The sequence below is a fragment of the Mus musculus genome, chromosome 18 (assembly GCF_000001635.26).
Source record: "Mus musculus strain C57BL/6J chromosome 18, GRCm38.p6 C57BL/6J".
In the NCBI taxonomy this organism is placed as follows: Eukaryota; Metazoa; Chordata; class Mammalia; order Rodentia; family Muridae; genus Mus; species Mus musculus.
Window position 1 is genome coordinate 43,525,537 of NC_000084.6, and position 15,764 is coordinate 43,541,300.

The 15,764-nt window shown below is 39.0% G+C and overlaps 1 protein-coding gene across 5 annotated transcripts in view; it reads right to left on the reverse strand.

The window, feature by feature from the left end:
* Window positions 1-659: 659 nt before the first annotated feature.
* The window catches only part of Jakmip2 (janus kinase and microtubule interacting protein 2), a 161,590-nt gene continuing 146,485 nt past the window's right edge, over window positions 660-15,764 (reverse strand). For 3 of the 5 annotated variants that reach the window (XM_006526338.4, XM_006526337.4, XM_006526340.4), the window contains 2 exons: window positions 15,050-15,115; window positions 660-6,428 (listed from right to left, as the gene is read on the reverse strand). In XM_006526338.4, coding sequence (XP_006526401.1) covers window positions 6,345-6,428; window positions 15,050-15,115 — 150 coding nt within the window. In that variant the 3' untranslated portion in view covers window positions 660-6,344. Of the gene's footprint in view, window positions 6,429-12,119; window positions 12,191-15,049; window positions 15,116-15,764 lie in introns of all 5 variants that reach the window. The other 2 variants (XM_011247034.3, NM_001163637.1) reach the window with 2 other exon arrangements.

The window sequence follows — 15,764 nt, forward strand, 5'->3', positions numbered from 1 at the left end:
GAGGAACTGCTAGATTGATTCCCAGAGGTCCATTCAATTCTTAAAGAAGGTGATGGCTAAGGTGCATATTCAACTGTAATGCAGGGAGTGGCAATGAGAGAATTCCTGGCCAGGAAGAGCATAATTAAAATCTGGAGCAGGGAATTTAAGCCAAAGCCTGAGCAGGAACGAGCCCTGCATACCTATGTTTTTTTTTTCACATCAGATTGCAAGTTGTGTGAAGTTTTACCCAGAGGTTCTAGGACATATGATGGTGACCATGTAGAGCACTCTTTCTCAGTTCCCATATCTGGTGGCTCTACAATTCATAGAGCAGCCATAAGTACTAAGGAGCAAGGAGGTAAGATCTAGGATGCAGGTGGCCAGTGGCTGGCACAATCATCTCTCAATCCTTCTCCAGAAGAGGGATCCTAATAACTACAGCTCTTTGCCAATGATTGTAAACCCTGCCTTGGTCTACTTGTAAGTGTGCCTGTAGTAGACACAGCATATGTTGGAGCTTTCAGAGAAGATATGTGCTTCTTATTCTTGATGTTGAATTTCTTTCACAAAGTTATACTGTCAATCTTAATTTGCCTCCTGTTGCTTTTATAAAAAGTTTATCAGCTGATTTATATTTTTAAAGAAAAAATATCTTATGAAAAACACAAGGTAAAAGGTTTTATTTTTTTACAAAAATGCAGTTTGTTTTATTTTTTTCATAGAAACTAAAACACCAGAGTTCATTGATTCCTATATTAAATACATAAATTATAAAATAACCGTTCATAAAACTTTACATACAATAAATGGATTCCAGTCTCTATGGAGATACATACAGTACATGTGCATGTCCCATGAGCTTCGGACAGTCACTCTGCTGCAATCAATCAAGTTCTGCCTCTCATGAATAAGTACTGACGTACCCTACAAGTCATGCTAAGACAGGAAGGACCCGAACTAATGCAGACGATTGTGGGAATGCTTTGGAAACCAGTCCCCCCTGGCTACACTAACTCAGTAGACACACAGGAATTGTGGATTCAAACCTATTCCCTCTAAACTTAAATCCCCACAGAATTAGATACTATAGGTTAGATCATGCACAAAAGATTCTGGAAATGCAATTTTAGTTGATAAAAACATAGGACCTTTGACTGATATTAATACTGCAAATTGTGGTGGGTGTTTGGTTGATATGCTGGGAACAAAAAATTCTGGTTTAGGGGACAGGGTCGTGGGAAATTCACAGGCAATGGGAAAAAAGCGGTAATAGTGGAAGGTGCGTCAGCTGAGCAGAGACACATCCAAGGAGGGGTGAGTGTAGACACTATATGCTAACCGAAATCGAGTTGCCTAGCAACATCAGAAAAGCATCTTCTCCAAGTCTTCTGTCAAGGTCTGAAGTGCATAGCTATTAATGCCTGCACCACCATACTATGTACAGAATACATATGCGTGACTATGTACATCTTGTATTTATAAGTGTTTGGATTTTGATCTGCCTTACTCAGGAAAGATGGTTTAGTTAAGACGGGAAATAGGCACATTTTGTGAGGTGTCTGTCAAACTTAAGTGACTGCAGTTTCTATCAGGTACTAGATCTGTTTCTGATTGGGAAGTTAGATCATTTACTCTTCAGTGAGTTTGTGAAGTTTTCGTGTAGGCAAAGAGGACTCGACATTGTTTGTCTGCACCACTGCCACCCTGTAGGACTGTATATAACAAAAATTTCAGTACAAAAACAATTAGCAAAATAAAACCGCAAACCTTCACTGAGTCAATTATGGGTTTGTCACACTAAAGCGAATGTAGTACATGTCAATCCACTTTCCTGTACTGCCCCTTTATGTACGTCTTTTAAAATTCAACTTAAGAACTAGACTCAGGTTCTCCCAGCAATTAAAGATTTATTTAGGAGGAGCTCAACTGATAAAAATCAGCGATGAAATAAGAACCCGCCTTGTTCAGTTTTGCAGTGACATCCTGAGGACCAACCCCTTTCTTCCATCATGGAAAGTCCTCCTGTAGATATGTCTAGAATCTAGTTTTTAGGTGTATTCTATATGAAAAGTATAAAGCAGTTGGGAATAAGGAAATCTTTGTCTTATGTCCATTTCCCCATCTAAACAGAAAGGGGGCTTGCATCCATCCTGGAAGCATTAGTTCATGGCATAAACAGTCATTTAAGACCTACTTGCATTACTGATACTTCAAAAGTTATATTTATGTAATTTTCCATATAGTAGACCAAATTTAATCCCTAGAATCTATTAAATTACCAGTGCAAGGGTCTGGGGAGATACAGCTGTGTGCTGTCTAGAACTCTCAGGCACCTGTGCTGTCTGGAATGCCCAGGCACCTGGCTTCAACCTGTAGCACCAGTATAAAAAAGAAAATAAAGGCAGGATGGAAGGGTGGAGGGAGAGAAGGCCGTGGAAGTGTCACAAATGCGATGTAGCTGCCAATCAACATAACTGAATCCTACAAGTCTTATCCTGGTATACACAATGATATGTGTGTGTGTGTGTGTGTGTGTGTGTGTGTGTGTGTGTGTGATACAGAGAGAGAGAGAGAGAGAGAGAGAGAGAGAGAGAGAGAGAGAGAGAGAGAGAGAGAGCAGTATATATGTGTGTGTATATGTGTATTTCATTCCACTCTGACAAATGAAAAGGACACAGCTATGTTTTAATATTGAGTACACTGGTCATCTATTTTGATGTAACATCATAGAGATGGTCCAGGTATTTTAAATATCAATACATAACCAACAGATGCTTTTTTTTTATAGTTTCCATGAAAACCCAGGCTAGTTAAAAATGATAAGCATCATTATAAAAGAAGGTGCTAATCAACTCCATTTAAGTTTCGAACATACAGATTTTATAGTGAGTTTCTAGAAAAAGTTATCAATAAGTAGGCAGAAGAAAAAATGGGCAAGATTTATTTCAAGTAGAAAACAAAAAACAAAAGAAAACAAAACAGTTTTAAGTAAAATACTAAAGCACAAATGATTTGGCAAATTTTGTTTCTCCTATGGCAAGTAAAGACCCTTTCTGACCCCAGCGATGACCCATACCTCACAAACTGGGAGGAATGATATACCTTTGTAAGAACTTACTGCTGAATTGAAGACAAAAAGCAAAACAAAGTGTATCCTTTTATTGCGAAAACCTTACTTTTCGCAGGAATTTAGCTGACATGACCTAAGTCAAGCAGCATGTGACAATGCTAGTCTAATTCTTCAACTGAAATAAAAGTTAGATGGCATTGAAAACAAGATGGTGGCATTACTAACTTTGGTCTGTAGAATGGTTATCATACAGAGTCTGTGCATTTCTTTAATGGAAACCTCACTGTCCTGACAGGACTAAATAGGAACTTTCACTTCTCTCAAATTACTTCAGTCAGATTCAAAGAGGTGAATACTTGGTTAAGGAAAAGTAGTTAAATGTACTGTTATTGTGATAATTCCCTCCCAAATCTCTACCTAAGTGTGTCTGGAAAGTACAGATATGGAAATTAAAAGAACAGAGTAGTTATTATCATTTTTTTGAAAATGAGAAAAAGTGACACAGTAGGACTCTCCATTACTAATGGTACATTCTTTTGGCTATTCTGAACATCCTATCCAAGGAAGCATTCATTTACATAGGATCCATTCTCATGGATCCTTGGATAAAGAAAACACACCCCTCCAAATTTTCCCAACACTGCTGTCATTGTAGCTATGAAATCTATCAGTAATATTTAAACTTCCATAGTCTAAATATTAGAGCATTCATTCTGAGGACTATGGCAAAAACCAGATAAAGATGTTATCATTGAGTTTATGATCTAGAGCAATTTCCTTGATATTCTGGATATTAAACAGAAAGAAAGCCCTCCCCTCCCCCAATCAAAGTTTCAGAGATCATCATTCAGGCAATTGCAGTTCTTAGAAAGTTTGGTATGGGTTTTATGCAATTCGACTAACAGCAGGGAAACACATGGTATATTGCTAGCATTCATAATAATTTAGACGTATTTCTCTGATATGAAAATTTACCCACCAGGTTTTTGATAGGGAAAGCAAAAGGAGAGAAGGAAGGGGTGTATGGAGCAGATGAAGTATGCATTTTCTCAAGTGGGCCCCATAATAGTAGATGAAGTATAATTAAAGAGGTTAACAAGCCATTTGTGTATTTTCATCCAGGACTGAGTTAGCTGGGTGGCCAGCGTAGTAGAATTACCCTGTTTCACATCAACTGCACAATGAACCTGCTAATCACTGGGATATGGGACTTACCTTCGTTGCACATAGTCTCCATTAGGATAGTTAGTTCTGACTTTTTAAATCTTTTCATTAGGACACATCATCTGACATTCCTTAAGAAAAAATAATTGGCTTTCTTTGTTGCTTTCTGTTCTTGCCAATCCATGGTTGCATGGTTGACTCTCCTGTGATGATGGCAGGATTTTGATTAGTGGCATGTTATGCAATCAAGAGAGCAAAGGAGGTGCTTAGCATTGAAAAGACATACTCTCCATCTTTCTCAATAGTATGAGTCAATCTATTTACTATAGATGATTTAACATTGTGGTTTTTGAATCTCATAATTTATTGCTAATAACATCCTAGGTAGCTTGATGGGGAAGCTTCAGTGTTGCTATGTTGTTTGAATCAAACTCAGGAACTGTTTCATTATACAGAGAAGTCAAATAATACAGCGTTTATAACAGTTACAAAGCACTTTGTGCTACCTTAAGCACCTCTTGTTCCAGAATTGCAAACAAATCTTATGAAAAAAAAATCAAAACATTTAACCCCCATTTTGCAGATGAGGAAACTGAGGCACAGAGAGGTTCAGTGACTGGGCCAAACAGTTGGGTCATCATTAAATACAAGGACAAAAATGTGGGACCCCAGGATTCTGTTTTGTCTTGAAGACTCTTCAGTTGCTCTGGCTTTGAACATGCCAGTGTTAAAACTGAAGAAGAATATACTCAATTCACATATGGAACTATTTGTGTAGCATTTCATAGAAAGGGTTTCTGGCTCCCTACACATGTTCTCTATGCATGGGAATTCTAACCCTGGAAAGAAAACATTGAATATTTGAAAAAATTGAGGTTGCCTTGTTATCTCTACAGTTAAGGAGGTGTAAAATCAGCTTTCCAGGAGGATATATTTACTGTCATTGTTGAATCCAAGACTTAGTAATATGTGACTTAGGAAAAGGATCAGTTGTCTATCTGCCTGTGGTAGATTACCACCTTGTCAGTATTGTCTATAAAAAGTAGAGCCATCTTATTGGAGACAGCTAACTCAGAAAATAACCCTATTGTTCTAAGTGACAAGAGTTCAGGTTGCTCTGGGTATAACGGGATACTCAATATCCACAGCTCTCTGGCAAACCCCACGGTCTGTCGTCGGGTCATCATCACTTCTGTGAGGTTTTCACACAAGTTGGATAGCATATTCGTCAGGCAGGCAATTTCAACTTGAAACTGGAGGATGCAGAATTGCTCTCTGGGCCTAGTTCCCTATAGATCTTGACAGAGCTAAGTCGGGGAGTTTGTGACTTCTGAGTGTAATCAGAAGTTGAAAGTGTAATCACCACTTTCAATACGGATGAGACCAGTCCATCCATGGTAGAGAAATGCAGGTGTGTGATACGAGGCAAGGAAGCAGAGATTTCCAATTCCACTCCATGTTACACTCCCCAGAGTCCCTTGGCTCGGTTGCTTGTAGGGTAACGGGGTTCCACTTCTCATCCCCAACTCCACATTTTGGAGAAACAAAATGGAGAGCATTTTTCTTCCCTCCTCATCACAGATGTCTCTGTTCCTGAGTTTAAAACAATCATAAAGATAGTAAAGGAAATCCCTGTAGTAAGAAACCAGACTTTTCAAAGGAAACATTTTATTGTAAATAGTTCCTCATAGGTATTATTCCTCGTGCTTCATTACCCGCCCACCCTTGGGTTGTTTTTTTTTTTTTTTTTTTTTCACTTTTGTTTGTTTTGTTTTTTTAAAATGACGTTTATTTTCAGGAATAGTGTTTCCATGGGGTGTGGTGTTACATTAAAATGACACCCCCCTGCACAGCAGGAGTTGAATGTTTCATTGTAACTTTGGTTCCATGCCCAAGACACATCTTCTCTTGATCTGCTGAAACTGGTTCCACGGCTGAAATTCTTCTTCACACAATATATGTTTATAGTTCTCTTCTTCTGGTTTGACATACACATGTTTCATTAAATGCAGCATATAATGTAGAATTTTCAACAGGGTCATTATAAACTGTCAAGTAAGAAACCTTGAATAATGGCTTTAAAGCACATAGTCTTGGCTACAGGGTAACTCTTAGCTTTTGATTTCCCTTACATCGGTGTAAACAATTTTGCCATCTTTGAAGGTTTAAAAGCATTTGCCTTCTGAGGGTATGATCCGAGTTCTTGATTTTTCTATAAGATAGAGGAAAAGAACTTATCAGCCATCATTTGTACTAACAGCTAATCAGAAGAAAAGCAAACTCTTATACAAGGCAGGTTTTGCTTAGTGTCTGGCATCAGAACCAAACCAAATATGTTAGCTATTATCATTATTGCCAGATATTATTTTAAAAGCTACTTTACCTACAACTTTTTGTGGCCTACTTTTAAGTCACACTTTCTCTTCTATAGTTATAACTGCTATCATGTTTCCTCATGCTAGGAGAACCGCCTGAGGACTCTGCAGGAAGACTTCTTTACTGGCTGAGATGTCCCTGATACTGAGCTGTGGCCACGGGGCTTTTCCTAATTAAGTGCTGCTGTCTGTATTTCCACTTGAATATAACTCTCCTTTATAATATTCTGTCTTCCAGTGAAAGCCAGAGAAGTCACAAGAGGGCAGCCTGCCCTGCTTTACTTAATGACATGAATGGAGAAAATCCTTCCTTTGTTTGTTGTAGTATCAAGTTATTCAGCTTCTCTAAGAAGCAATCTTTTCATCTAAATAAAAAAAAAGAAGATACCATTTCTATGGAAAGACTATGATGCTATTGCCCTAGAAATGTAGACCAAGATATAAATTGATAGAAAAGATATATACCCCAATCATGTTTTCATATCACCACATAGAGGCATAGGAAGCAGAAAAAATCCTGCTGTAAGTACAAGTTAGACATATTTGTAATGTGTTTTTGTGGGAACATTTTGTTCTAATGTCTCAGTTAGATAAGGACAGAGATGGATAGTCAGAGAGTAGACTCTGGGGAAGATATACAATGAATAAGGGGAGAGGAAGGTCACAGAAAACAAGTGGGTGGGTAAAAATACTTGCTACATAAACCTAATGAGCTGAGTTAGGAGCCCATAAACCCATAAAAAACAAACAAACAAACAAACAAAACCCTGAATGTTGTGGCTCCTACATGCAACCCTAGCACTCATGATATGCTATGGGAGATGGAGGCAGAATTATCTGGAATCTCACAGATCATCTAGTCTGGAATACAAAGAACAGCAGCAGCAGTAGCAGGAGATAGATAGATAGATAGAAAGATAGACAGACAGACAGATAGATAGATATAGATGATAGATAGCTAGACAGAGACTTTGCCTCATCAAAAATGGAAGGAATGTACACACATGAGTGAATACAAAAATAGACAAATAAAAGAGAATACCCTGGGGGGAGGGGGTGTTTCCAAGAGGCATAAAGAGGCCCGTGATGTGGACACAGGAGAAGACCAGCTTTCTGTATACATAGTTCTTTCTCTTCCTGTATTTTTTTTTAAGATTTATTTATTGATTATATGTAAGTACACTGTTGCTGTCTTCAGACACTCCAGAAGAGGGAGTCAGATCTCGTTATGGAAGGTTGTGAGCCACCATGTGGTTGCTGGGATTTGAACTCCGGACCTTTGGAAGAGCAGTCGGGTGCTCTAACCCACTGAGCCATCTCACCAGCCCCCTTCCCGTATTTTTTAAAAGGAGAGAATTGTAGTGGGACGACAGAGTCAAAATGGGGACAGAAGGGTCATTATCTCTGCTTATGCTTCAACAAAAGATAACCTCAGCAAGAGGCCGCAGGCTGTAGCGCCACTGATGGGAGCCAGACCAAGAACAACACTGGAGAAGGTTGGTTCTCAGACAGGGTGAGAATAGTACTACCATATAGTAGCCTTTCACAGTTAGCCAGATAGCACTTGTAGATGTAGTTAACACATGTTAGTTTTCAAACCAGTTAGTTTATAAGTAATTGCCTAGTCTTTTGCAGTTCTACAAATTAAGGGGTATCTTTAAAGGAATTTGTTATTGCTATTGTGAGGACAGCTTCATTAAACCAGAATGATTTCAGTTATCCAGAATCGCAATGTGGGTCACAGGGGTTCTTCTGAGCAATACTTACAAGTGCTGGGCATCCCTTCTTTCATGAGACACACAAGCTGCTGCTATGATTGTAAAATCCTACATGCCACTAGGCTCTGAACCAAGAGCATGGCATTTCTGATTTGGGACTTTAGCATCTTTAAAGATTTTTTTTTTATTGACTCCTAAGGAATTTTACGTAATATATTTCGACAATGTTCATTTTCATCCCTCAACTCCTAGTCTTACCTCAACAACATTTGTTCTCAGGTGTCCTTTTAAACCCACTGAGTCCAGTTTGTTCTGCTCTTGGATAGTGGCTTTCCAGTGGAGCATGGTTGACCTACCCAGGACCACACCCTCAAAGCAAACTGCCTCTCTTCAAGCAGCTAGCATCGGCCAAAGCCTGTATATCCTAAAGGCACCACTGTTTAACCAGTCACACCATTTGGAGACTTAGGGATGACTCTCACACGTTCCATTTCCTCAGCTCAAATCAGTTTATCATACAATACATTCATGTGATATTTAACATCATTATCTCTATTTTGCTGAAAAAGAAAATGTCATGGAGGGTTGTTAAGTAATTGATCCATGGGAGTTTGGATGTGGAAATATACAAGACTGAATGAAAACTGATTGAAACCAGATGGTAGAAGTTTCTTTGAGATTTTCTACTGACAAAGGAGGTGATATCTTCATGGGCTGAATTATTTTCCCATAAAACGCCCAAGGGAATGAAGCAGGTTCTTTTTGCCTTCTATTTCCTCTCTTGTATGGGGACGGACATACGGTCTCTTACAGAACATACAACAGTCTGTCTGTCATCTTTGAAGCAGAGACCAAGACTTCACCAGATACAGACCATGCCAATGCTTTGATTGATGAAGACCTTTTAACCTTCATGCTGTGAAAAAGAACTCATTAATATTCATAAATCACCCAGTATTGGGAAGTTTTTTTTGTTTGTTTTAAATGGGATGTACATCCAAAAAATAATAAAGTGTAACAAGAAAATTAGCATTTACTTTACAGGGCTGTTATTAGTATTAAAATATGGCTTTGAACCCCCATCACATCCCCTTTTTGGCTGGAGCTAGAGACTGAAATTCATATATATATATATATATATATGAATGCACTTACAGTACTGCTCACTGCTCAAAGAAAACATGCATGGATATGAATCACTTTGTTTTAAACAGTACATATATTCATATGTAAGTTTATGTTTATGAACAGAATATATTTTGACTCAAAATATACAAAATCACCTTTAGTGTGCTTTTATTACCTATGAACAATCTGGTTACTCTCTCCCCTTCTCTCTTTATATAGATGTTTTGTAGGCACAGATAACATCATTTAGCTTTTTGTAGTGTTGTATTTCCATAAATTAATTCAGATATGACTATTTTTTGAAAACAAGTAACTTTCTGTTTGGATTTAGGCTATGATCTTCTTGGAAATACTGAAAGTTGTACTTTCATTATTTGTATAAGAAAGTCAACAGATGTAAAAACAAACTTTAAAAGTAGAAAGAATGGGAAATTATTTAATTATTTTGCTGGCAATTTGTTAAGCACTTTTCATGCGTGACATTACTTAATTCTCTCAACACATCACCAAACTGAAGGAAAATACTTAAGGACTTATGTAAATTTAATACATTGTCTGGTGTCACACTTACATTCAATGGCAGAATTCATACTATGACTTCTGTAATTCTCAGCTGTAACTAAAAACCACTCTCACTTTCTCTGGATACATTTTACACTGACCAGGGTTATTATCCCATTCATTTGCTATTGTATTTTCACATTAGTCTTTCGTTTTAGAGAGAATGAATGATTAAACTTCAGTTGTTTGCCTTTTTGAAGCACACATCCAATCTTGAACATTCCTAAGAAACTTCCAAAAACTTAGCAAAAACCATGGAGATGACACAGCGTGATTTCACAAGCCAATGGCTGCGTGACTTGTAAGACAGCGGAAGAGGCTGTGCCTGTGTGAATGAATGTGCAGGTCCTTCAGGATGAACTAGAGTTGCCCTGCTTTTGCTAGTTAAAACTGCCCATGGAGTGAAGCACATGAGTGCAGACCCTACTCCGCCAAGTCAAGCTGTGTGTTAGCAGACAGGCACCTGATGCCAGTTTTCTGATCATAAAACAGGAATAAAAGTGATACCTTGTAGAGTGGTTGGTGGAGATTGCAAGTATATGTTGCTCAGACTAACTGGCAGGACATAACAGTGATGCTGGAGGTCCCTTCTTTTCCACCTGTATTTGTCTGTTTGTCTTTTCTAAGTTAATACGTAGCATTGGCTATTTATTTGTTTGTTTGTTTGTTTTTGTTTTTTGTTTGTTTGTTTGTTTTTTTGTTTTTTTGAGACAGGGTTTCTTTGTGTAGCCCTGGCTGACCTGGAACTCACTTTGTAGACCAGGGTGGCCTCGAACTCAGAAATCCTCTTGCCTCTGCCTCCCGAGTGCTGGGATTAAAGGCGTGAGCTACCACCACCCAGCTAGCTCTTTATTTATTGCATCTCCTCTGCTTCTTTTGAGGAGGAACTGTTTGCAGACACTATGGCCCCATTACCGCCTTACTACATTCTGCTTCCTCGCTCGTCCTTCTTCCTTTACATGCCATGTTCTCCCTCTATTTACGAGGCTCGGTCTTCTCAGGGTATGGCAAAATTATTGCCGGAAAATGAATAGGTTTCAAACTATAAGGAAAAATCTTTTGGAAGAAGAAATAAAGCCAGAGGGTTGATAATCAAAGAGCGTAAACTTTCTGAGCCTTTTTCTTTGACTCTCCTAAGGTCAGGTCATGCTAAAGCCTTCGTAGTTGTTTGTTATGCAGGGACTCAATGAAGTTAACATTCATGGGGAGGGAAAGTGTGTCTCTTCTATTTTTTTTTCTTTTTAGGAAAAAAAAACCAACAACTAATATGACGCCTAGAAAGGAACTCTGGATAATGTAACTTCACAAGATAATCGTAGTCAAAAGTGGTCCATAGAGGGTATATTTAGAGTGGCAGGGGAACCCCTTTTTAAGCAGTAGTTTTCAGATCTGTAGTTTCCATTGTTGACTGGGCACCAGAACAGTCTGCCTTGCTGGGAAGTGCAGACCAATTTCTGCTCTCTTTCATTCCCACCTTCCATCAACTGTTTTGAGCTCAAGTGGTCTCACTCAGGAAGCGCATGATAAGGCTTCTGTATGTTATTTTCAGCATCGAGAACCATGAGCTAGAATTGTTGATGCCTGTGCTCACCTGACAGGGGCTTGGCAGTGGCCATCATACGACTTCACTTCTCCCCTTGAATTGATGTGTTATAAAGGATCGTGTTGCAAAACAAAATCCAAGTTCACTTAATATCTTGCTTCCTGACTTCTCATGTGGAAAGATTGGGACAGGGTTGTGATAGTGGTAATGACCAGCTTATCTGAGTCTTGGAATCAGCATTTTTAAGCTGGAGAAATACTAAAGAGACAGTGATATTTTCTCAGTTGGTGGATAGAGACACAACACCTTCTGTGTGATGGACAGCCACGATGAGAACACTAAGATTCATAGACACTGCAACTTCTCAGGGTAATATGATTAAAGGGAACACATCCATTTTACACCATATGACTTTAAGTTTTAAAAAACAGCCAACTGGATTGGACCCACTTTCCATTTTATGATTGGCTAAACCATTTAGTTTTGGAGGGAAAAAAAACACGATGCAATAACAACATGTAACATAGTCCTTATCACCACCTCCTAGAGCCGTATCGTTGGGATAAATGGAATCTTACCTTTAAGAGGCACCTTGACATCAAGGCCATAGAATGAAGGCAAGAGAGAAGAACAAGAATAGAAACAGAAACTGCAGAAGAAAAAGAAGGAGATTATGTAAATGTGAACTTGTCTCAGCCATCCAAGTAGCACAAAGCCTCAGCTTTGCCACATTACCTCATTGCAAACACTACACAATCATTCACCTGTTGCCAAAGCTGTGCCTCTAACTCAGATACATACACTTTAGGGTTAATGGCAAGGGAGTCTCACAGGTAATTGCCCTAGGTATTTGGCTCCAAATTTTATAGATGATAAAAAGTAAGCACAGAGTGGTAATAGGAAATCTAACTTCATACATTCTTGGGTACACAGAGAGCCAGAGTCCAGATAACCTGAGTTGTACTTTACTGTGTATGTTATTTCTTTTTCAGGGATGGGAAGGTACTTCAAAAATATAACTAGAGATCTATGCTTATAAAGCTCTTAGTTAATGTGACAGATTTTGAGACCATGAGCCAGCAGGAAGAATATTAAAGAGTTGTGTGGTGGATCACCCTGAGTAGAACACACCTGAGAAGATGGGACACTCTTAGGAATTAAACAGGAATAAGAAGTATAAATTGGGATATCCTGTGAAACTTTGAAAGCACGTTCCTCCTACTGATATGGAAGTTACTTCTATATCGACAGGTATTTTAGATAATGGAAGAGTGACATTCCAGCTGTCCTCATTTTGCAATAGACCTCTTCATATGTGACTAATAAATAGCCTAATTTTATCTCTTTACCAAAATTCTTCACTAGAAAGCAGAAAATTAGATGAATAAATTCATGCTTATGAAGTTCTGAAATAAAATCAACAATTATGAAATGTTATAGGCCAGGAATGTTTTTAAATGTGGATTCCCTTGGTGGTCTACTCATCCATTATGCCATGCGAGGAATGTCCTATGAATACAGCATGTTGGAATAGAACTATTTGCATAATGCCATCATTGGCATCTCCTATAATGTTTTTGCAACATTATTACAACTAAGTTATAAGAATAATATGCTGAAAGTTATGAACTGATGATTTTTTACTTATTTTTCTATTTACTTATTATTTATAAATCACGCTGATATTTTGTATTTATAAGTTCATGACTTGTTCTAGTAAATGAAACTTTGTCCTTTTCAAAGGAATTTCCTTTATGGTTTTCGTCCTGTTTTGGTTTTTGTTTTGGTCTTTTGAGACAGGGATTATTTATATAACTTCCCTGGCTGTCCTGGAACTCACTTTGTAGACTAGGATGGCCTTAAACTCACAAAGATCTTCCTGCCTCTACCTCATGAGGGCTGAGATAAAAGCCCAAGCCTGCCTTTTAAAAAGTATTCTTGAAAATACACACAGAACAATAAGACTGGAGAGTGAGGGCGAATGGGAGGCTTCTCGCTGTTCCTTCCAGGAGAAGGTTGAGCTGAGCGTGAAGAGATGACTGTTCCAACATTCTTAGTTCCTTCAGTGCAGCGGGACCTAGAGTTGGCCACACTATTTTCTGTAGACTGCTTATAATCTTGGGCAAGATGCTTCCTTCCTTTGATGCATTGCATATTACATAAATAAAGGGGCCATAACATCTGCTGTGTCTCCCTCATGAAATACCTATATGAAGCCATGGAAATAACAACAGAGGAAGTGCACTGTGTATGTGAACTGCTGTGCACAGTTGAGGATGTTTGCTTGGTTTGTTGATACCTTCTGATTCTCACCAACTGTAACACATAGAAAAGAGCCACCACAGCCCAGTAGGGACACTGTGTGCAATCTGCATAGGCTTTCAAAACGGAAGAGTGTGCTGCCACAAAGGACTCTTAGCTGTTTTAGGCTGGAGGGCAAGAGGGATTGAGGCCGAGGGAGCAGGACACCCAGTGTGAACCTCATCTCCCATTCTTCCCCCTCTCAAGAGTCAGCTGGCTTGTTATTTAAGTAGCTCAGTTCACAACCTTAAGACAATATTCAGTACCAATTGATACATCACTTCATTATCATAAATGTCTAAGAAGTTTGGGTCTATAAATATTATAGAACAAAATGACTGTGCAACATTCTTATTAAATTTTGACAGCTAGTGGCAACCCTAATAGACTTACTCTGCTTCTGAAGTAATCCTCCCCTTGGGGGTGATACAGCTTCTAGAGCCCACTGACCTTTCTGACTCACATATATGAGCCACTACTCATGCATTCTGGGAGGCACACAGTTCTCATAGTCTCAGGAATGGCAGACTGTTTGCTGCTGTCTTCTTGAATCCCATGGAAGCTGCTGCCAAACAATCTATTTCAATTCCGGGAGTTTGGGTAGTTCCTTCCAGTCAGGGAGAAAGGTATATGGGAAAGACCCTCTCCAGGCTTTCGGCATTCCCAGCAGGATGCTCTTGGTCTATCAGGCAGGACAGGTCTTCGTGCAAGACTGAGCCATTTCTCTTCCATCAACACACAATCTTTCCAAGTTCCTGGTTTAGAGTACCATAGACTCTCTTGGAAGAAATTTCTCTTTCTAACTACAGTGGAAAATGGCAGGCACACTTATTGCTCTCAGTCGAGGTTTCTGAACTAATTGCTGAAGCCCGGAGATGAAAGGGATTTTTATAAATAATGGGAAAAATTTTAAGGTACTAAAATATCTTTGAAAGAAAAAGCAAATTAAAGTAAGCTTTAAAAGTATTGGAAGTTAAGATGAGAAAGGTTGAGAAAGGAGTCAAAATCACACGTAGCAAAAATTCCAAGGCTGCGGATGGGACAACCTTGCCCCAAATCCTTGTGTTCAGCTAAAGGTGGGCACTGCTCTCTCTGTACCTACATCTGCCTGTTCCAGACACAGGAGCCAAGAAGAAAGGCAGAGTACAGAGGCAAGATCAGCACCACCTTAAGATTAAACAAAGGATATACTGAGTTTAATGAATACCTTTTCTTCTAGGTCCTTTATCTGTCGCTTTTGGATGTCTGTTTTATCTTCTAGGTCACGGATTCTCTGAATAAAATGGAGAAGAACAAACAAACTAGATGTTAGGTTGTAGAGAAAAATGCTCACCAAACAAAACACCACTTTCTATGGAAACATTTGTTAGGTCCCAGTGAGTGGAAAGAGCACATATTAACTTTCTCTCATCTATAGGGTTTCTGCATGTTCTAAAGCTGATCCAGACTTGTGGTGGGAAATTATTGTCATGGATAATACTTTTGAACAGAGTATTCTCTGATTGTTTTGGTTTAGATCTTATGCGACTTCCCAAGAAACACATGCTATACAGGCTTGTTTATCAGCCTGTGTAGCTGATGGGAACTGGAGACACTCTACGAGGTAGGGTTTTATGGAAGGCAGTCAGGGCACCGGCCATTCCCTTAGGGTATCGGGACCTTGACTGCTTTCTTTTCTTTACTTTCCAGCTGCCATAGGGTAAGCCACTTTGTTCCAACTTCTGCTACTTCCATGATGAAGCAGCAGTGCATGATGAAGCAGAGCATGCCTTGCTCCCTGCTGTCCCAAAACAAGGAGCCAGCTGTGACCACGAACAAGAATTTCTGCAAGCATGAGCATGAATGAGCTTATCTTGGATTTAATTGGTTTTCTCTGGAATCTTGTCACAGTAACAGGCCACTAACAGCCCACCCCCTCTTAA